At 40.3% G+C, this 7,346-nt stretch overlaps 1 protein-coding gene across 1 annotated transcript; it reads left to right on the top strand.

Moving 5' to 3' along the window:
- Positions 1-4,541: 4,541 nt before the first annotated feature.
- On the top strand, positions 4,542-7,200 carry LOC124279190 (fibrinogen-like protein A). Its single transcript, XM_046714994.1, has 5 exons — positions 4,542-4,678; positions 5,381-5,505; positions 5,616-5,712; positions 6,086-6,250; positions 6,774-7,200. Exons 1-5 carry the CDS (start codon positions 4,621-4,623, stop codon positions 6,986-6,988), a joined length of 660 nt encoding a protein of 219 aa, XP_046570950.1. The 5' UTR covers positions 4,542-4,620; the 3' UTR covers positions 6,989-7,200.
- The last annotated feature ends 146 nt before the right edge of the window (positions 7,201-7,346 follow it).

Below are 7,346 nucleotides of genomic sequence, written 5' to 3'. Positions count from 1 at the left end.
TGATATCAGTGTCTACATTCCACCATTTAGGTGTTTTTTGTCAGAGGTGACAATAGACATAAGACGAATAAAGTGAACGACATTATATTGCAAAGAGGGTTTCGTTTTGACATGTGAATGAATGGATGAATGAATGAATGAATGAATGAATGAATGAATGAATGAATGAATGAATGAATGAATGAATGAATGAATGAATGAATGAATGAATGAATGAATGAATGAATGAATGAATGAATGAATGTGCTTTATTTCCTCCATTAAGACGGAGAGTACATATATGAAAACATCTCAGGAACTAATATTAAACACATTTACATAGTCAAACACAGTCTCTGGCATAGTCTCTGTCATAATCTCAGCTTCACGGATACAACAGGGCTTTGAGGTTCCAGGAGCTGATGCCTTTTGCTGTAATGTCAATTAATACACCCCTCTCATTCAGTGACATGTTTTCAAAGAGTGGTGTGATTCCACCTAGAAGGGAGGTAATCTTGAGTTCATTATCATCCCACTTATTCAGTGACATGTTTTCAAAGAGTGGTGTGATTCCACCTAGAAGGTTGGTAATCTTGAGTTCATTATCATCACAATCCTCGGATTGTATACAGCTTTCCCCGCCGTGATATTGCTGGAATATTGCTAAAAGCGGCGTAAAACTAAACTCAGTCAGTCAGTATACAGCTTTCAATGGTCATATTGTCAAACAAACGTTTACTAAGTGCATTACACTTAGAAAATATACTGCAGCAGTATAAGAGTTGTTGTTTCACGATATCATCACACTCGGTGTCACAGAGTAGGCACATCCCACCTACAACAGGTAATACACCAAGTTTAACTAGACTGTACACAGGTCTGGTTGGTCTGGCTCGTTAACGTGATTCCAAACAAAATGGCACCACAAAGCTCGTTACATAAAACGTCTATTACTAATTTGGAAAATATTATTCTACACTACATTGAAAAAAAGTGTTCACTTACAATATCATAAATGATAAATCATCTATAAATTTTCCATCATTCCCACATTCTGATATATCCCTATTTGTTTACTGTATTTTAGGAGCCATTGTTTGTTTGTGAGAGGTAACTGTGGCAACTGGGGAGTCAGGTTTGCAGGCATCGCTGACATGTCGTCTTGTATTAGAGGTGTAAAATCTTTGAAAGCCATTTCTTGTGTCCCTCAGCCTGACATTGCTGGAATGTCACTATATAGGTGTAAACACATGCTCACTCACTCAAATGTGTTCGAATGTGTACCAATACCAGACGCTATAATTCGAATGTGTGCCCTGTTGGTACCATTGCATTAAAATGGATACCTTGTCAATACCACGATTTCAGTATGTGACCCTTGACATGGGCCTTGTGTCATGCGATCCTTAGTGAGGTGAGGTGAAATTGGGTTTGACGTCGTGCTTGAGAATATTTCGCTCATATGACTACGTGCATGCATGTGTATGTGTATGTGCGGTTGCTTGTACTAGCCCAGACTTAAGCTGGTTTTATAGTGCTAGCCCACTGAGATACCATGCCGCAGTGAAGCATGAATACCCCACTCAGACACATTATACTGACTCCGAGCCGACCAGTCCTTGTTGTACCCATTAATGCCAAGCACCAGGCAGGGACCAACAAGTACCATATTTTAACGTCTTTTGGTATGACGCGGTCGTGGATCGAACCCTCGACCTTCCGCTCTCCGGGCAGACGCTATAACCACTACACCACGAAGGCGGTCTGCGATCCTTTGTTATCAGAAAGAGTTTTATAGAGTAAGTTTTGTGCTATACTATCTATATGGTTTCAATTGGTGTACCATGTCAAGCTGTAACTGTTCGCCTTAACATCCGAATTGTACCAGTCTTATGTACTGAAAGATATAGAGTAAGTGATGATGATGATGATGCTTTGGGATTTCCATTAACCTAACTGAAGAGGTTGCACCCTATTAGAACGGGATATCACACGTATGAAGATAATGCACTAAAGTGAAACAGGAATTACAGAGATATATTACAATGATGTGAAAGTAGCTTCTTTGTAGAAGTAGCATGCTCTGCTGTGCCTTAAACGTTTTGAAATGTAAACATTAAAAACTCGAGATGCTGGAATATTGCTCGGCATAAAAGCAGAACTGAGAAGTATTGGAAAGGTTCAGTATTTTAGGAGGCATCACAATAATTGATTGTAGCTCCAGGATTCGAATCACAATTTTGCAGTCAGAAAGTGCATTGCTTCCCTATAATGCATGATGTTATGGACCAAACGAATAGGACAAAATAGTATGTTGTTATTATGAACGAACCAAGCCTTGTTGCAGACATCCAGGAGCATTATTTAGACGGTTCCTATTTCAAGCTGTTTTCTTATTTATATGGTATTACACGTGTTTTGCAAGTTTCATGTACTGTTGCGGTTAAGAGAGTACTGAGATAAAAGACTTGTGAGTCCCCTTTAAAAACCAAAAACACAAACGGGTCTATAATAGTCAATTATACATTGAATAAAAGATAAACAAGATTACAATGAATGACAGTGAACATTTCCAATACAATACTATTGGGTCACAAATCTGAAATATTAAGTAAATGTCTATAGTCACCAAAGTCTTGATCCTTGTAGATATACTGATTGAAGTTTGTTGACAGCTCTTGACAATTCAATGTAGACGAGGCCTCTTGAATGGTAGGTCTTGAAACGTCGATGCTAGCAGACAGATCAGTGCAAATCCAAAGTCGTTTCCCCTCATATATCTCAGCAACCATCCCTTATATACCTGTTATACAGTTCTAGATTATTCTAGCAAAAACATGCCACACCACGATCATCTCATAGCTTACAGCATCCTAAGGAAAACACCGGAAGCAAAACAAACAAAGAGGAGGTAAGACCTCAGCTTACTTTTAACATGTGAATATACATAGCCTAAGCTCAAGGTGTGAGTTCAAATCCACACTCAGCGCTGTGTGTCCCATAACAACTAAAAGTTAGTTAATGTGACATTATAATTAACAAAAACACATACTCCTAACAGTATTGATGTCTACAGGTAGGCCCCAGAACACATCTCAGCTGTGAAATGGGCTGCAAACACTTAGAGTTTTCATTTTCATTTAATTCATGTGAAACCTCACATTTCTCTACACATATGTGAACATATGCATCACCTAGGTTTGATATGTGTATCAGCTTGTACACTTATGCCACCAATACTGTCTGCAGGTTTTTTAAACGAGACCCGTCCAGTTGTGCTCTGGTCACGACACGGGGTAGGTACATTCTTAACCTTGGTCTTTCTCCTGGTCTTCATTCTCGACGTCACACATCACTGACTCCACGTCATAGTTGACTGGGAATGACGTCATAAGCGTTGAATCTACATCAGCGGTCGTCAGTTCCGTTTTGTGTGGACAGACGGAGCGGTGAACATTTTGAGGAGTTGGTCGCAGTAGGGCATGCTCAATCTGGTGAGGTGAGGTGAAATTGGATTTAACGTCGTGTTTGAGAATATTTCGCTCATATGACAACGTGCATGCGCGTGTTTGTGTATGTGCGGCTGCTTGTACTAGCCCAGACGTAAGCTGGTTTTATAGTGCTAGCCCACTGAGATACCATGCCGCAGTGAAGCATGAATACCCCATCCAGACACATTATACTGACTCCAAGCCGACCAGTCCTTGTTGTACCCATTAATGCCGAGCACCAGGCAGGACCAACAGGTACCATATTTTAACGTCTTTTGGTATGACGCGGTCGTGGATCGAACTAGCGACCTTCCGCTCTCCGGGCAGACGCTCTAACCACTACACCACGCAGGCGGTCCATGCTCGATCTGACGAGTCTAGGTCGGCAATGGAGCTACGACTTAGACATTTGAGAACGTGAAAATGATGAGATTATACCTTCTGTTGTGATATGAACTGAACATTCTAAAATCGAGCATATAACCGTAAATACATGATTCATGTGCACTGACAAAATAGCAACAACAGCACACACACAAAACGTATAACATCATAAATTCATGAGAGTCCTTTTGAAACACGTACATGCGTAGATATAGTATATATTCAATTCCAATGATTAGAAATTACCTAATTGATGAATTGTAAATTCGACATGCGGCCTTTAAACATTTTGTCAAATGTTAGACAAGGATTATGCAAGTGTTAGACAAGTATAGTTAGACAAGTGGTAGACAAGTGCGTGTGCCACGAGGAGAAGGATACCAGAGTGGACCGGGCGGATGCCCTTCTTCAGTTACAGCGGAAGACCTCCTCACTTGGTATGGTTGTCATGTCAATGTACAAGTACCTCTCGGCATGTAATGCAACATAGGAATAATACAAGCGTTACCATCGCATTAGTCAAATTCCTGTTACAAGTGCAGCGTAGTTTGATTGACAGTGAAGTTTGCCTACAAATATAGAGTACGCCACACTCAAGCACACATTCACTTGGATGACATACAGTCCGTAAAGACAAAAGACTCGTTCAACAATATGGTGTTCCGACTGTGTCTGTGTGTAGTGTTGCTGGATTGCGTGTGGATATGCTAACATATCCGGCGACTACTGTCAGGTTCTGGACACCTACGACACTTTTAAGACATCCATGGATAACTTCCTGGCCTCCAGGGATGAACTCTGTGGGAACACGGACATGCGCAGTGGTGAGTACGTAGTAGGATAGAAAGCTCTGACACTGTTGGCTCTGAAGCCTTGTTAGTTTGGTCTTCTGACACCCCGATATCCATGCTTTTCAACAACTGGTTGAGGCTGTTTCGGATACAATCACCTCCAAAATGTCATAATCTTTGCGTACTGCACATTAAACCGTAGAAAAGCGTCCCATTCCCCGCTCTCTCTTGTTCCTAAAACTTAAAATACATTTTCAGTTCGTATTTTCTATGTGTTGGCGCACATGTTATCTCGTGTGAACTTAACATGCACCTTTCTACCGTGCTTTCTATGTGAGCGCACACGTGCTACATATGATGTAGTATCCTACGTTTGTACATTTCTTTACTTAAAATGCCTACCAAAGCTAAACCATTTGGGAAAGAAGTCTTGTTCTTGGAATATCAGATCCTGCTGTCGCCAAACCAGTCGTTTCAATCAAACGTGTACATGTGTTTAATACACGTGATGTGAAATCGAGTAGGGAAGAAGTATTGTTAAAATAGCAAATGGTTGAGGATGTTGAGTCGATGCTGATTTTAAAGATACAAATTAATAAAGATTGATTCCAAGAACACTAAACCTATTCAATGTGATTGACATACGTTGATACTGAGAGAGACATAATATAAATGAGACATTACACAAATTACCATTGTTTCGGAAATAACCCGGATACACTTCATATTGAACAGATTGTAGGAGCATCCTGCACGAGTTTCCCGAAGCTGAGGACGGAGTTTACCGAATCAATCCGTCAGATGGGAAGGGTTCATTTCTGGCCTACTGTGACATGACTCAACATGGCGGAGGATGGCTGGTAAGTTCCAGGCAATATCTTCAGCATGATAATTCTTCCTTCAATGTGTAATGTTAATATGTCATACATCTCAATATTAGCATAATGTGACATTGATTTTCAATGAACAGGTGTTTCAAAGGCGACTTGACGGGTCAGAAGATTTCTATCGAACTTGGTTTGAATACATGGACGGATTTGGAAACCTCACCCACGAATTCTGGCTTGGTGCGTACAAATATCAATTCTTCTTCAGAACCATAATTATTTCCTATATCCGTGACATCTTACTCATTCTGTTGTTCAAATGTTGAGTATTTGTCACGAATGATACAGGGATGTGAACAACCAGACCTGTTTCGTCGTCACGTTGTACACATGGACTGGATTCCCCACATGGAACAATTGATGAATGTAAGCGAGACTACTCTGGTGTTAGTGTAATTCTGGCCATGCACAGTGTTTTGTAGTACTCGTTCACTCGCCTCATGGACACGGGCATGTCACTTTATTATGAATAAGGGTTGAGTTTTGATCTCATACAGTGTGTGATTGGAGTCTCAGGAACTTTGGGAGAATGTACGCTATGGTAATATTTCAGGAAATGAGAAGATACATAGACTCACGAGTCAGAAAACCTATGAACTTCGGATCAACCTGGTGACCAAATCGGATAGTCACTTCGATGCCGAGTACAAGAGTTTCCATCTGGGCAGCATGTCGGAGTTCTACACCCTGTTCATAGGGAACTACTCAGGAACAGCTGGTGAGCATATCAAACAGTTTAGGCAACTGTATTTTAATGTTTGAAGTAAAGGTTAATATTCACGAAACCTCAAATATACTATAGTCCCCGTCCGATTGTTTTATAATAGGAAAATACCAGAGTGCGATTCACTCCTAAATTGGGTCATTACCTGGTGATGGTAACAACTGTTTGTCAATCGTTGAATATATCCCTCTCTGCTGATGACCACCGTCACAGATACATGTACATGAAAGTCACTTGTTTAGTTTAAACACATGGCAAGATGTGGTACAAGCTAAAGTAAAGAATTGCCTCTGGCTAGATATTGCATTGTATAGGTATGTTAGTGATTATGCATTAAGGGAAGTGCATAAGTTCCACATAGTCAAACTCTTCCTTATTTCTTCCTGATATATATGTTGTTTTTTTCAACAGCTATCTAAAATGCACTATAAACCAAGACACCACTATGACCGTTCCAGTTAACAACGTTTCCACAGTTCGTACAAAATACTACGACTTAGTCTTCGGTTATTTTCAGGAGACAAAATGTTGTACAGCAACAACACCCGATTCTCCGCACGGAATCTGGATCTGGATACGGCTAGCTTTAACTGTGCAGACAAGTATAGAGGGGCGTGGTGGTACAAAAACTGCGTCGAAGCAGACCTCAATTGTTTGTACAGCAATCAAATATACTGGCAGGGAATTTCAGGCATAAAATCTTCATCCATGAAGATACGGCCTCTCATCTGAATATGATTCGTATTCACACGTGTAACTTGTTCATTCATGTCATGTGTTTGAATGCTAATGTTCCTCGCCTTCCTTTATTAACACTGTTAATCTAAGAGGTGTTAGCGTTTTCCGGAGAATCTAACCACAAAGTTTTATATCATATACATCTCCACGATGATTAGATGATATCACGTTGTGTATTTTGAGATGATTAATGTCCTGTATCAGAACCCCTCCCCCCGAAAAAAACAAAACAAAACAACCCCCAACAAAACAAACAAACAAACATTGTGTTGAGCGAGCCATGGCCGATTTATGCATGGATTTATTTCTAAAACTGATTATCCCCAAACACATAAGCGTTATTACCTCAATA

The sequence above is a fragment of the Haliotis rubra genome, unplaced genomic scaffold (genome assembly GCF_003918875.1).
Source record: "Haliotis rubra isolate DU_JTF1 unplaced genomic scaffold, ASM391887v1 Scf248, whole genome shotgun sequence".
NCBI classification, from domain to species: domain Eukaryota; kingdom Metazoa; phylum Mollusca; class Gastropoda; order Lepetellida; family Haliotidae; genus Haliotis; species Haliotis rubra.
Note: the sequence above shows the minus strand (reverse complement) of the source record. Positions and strands in the feature narration are given on the sequence as shown.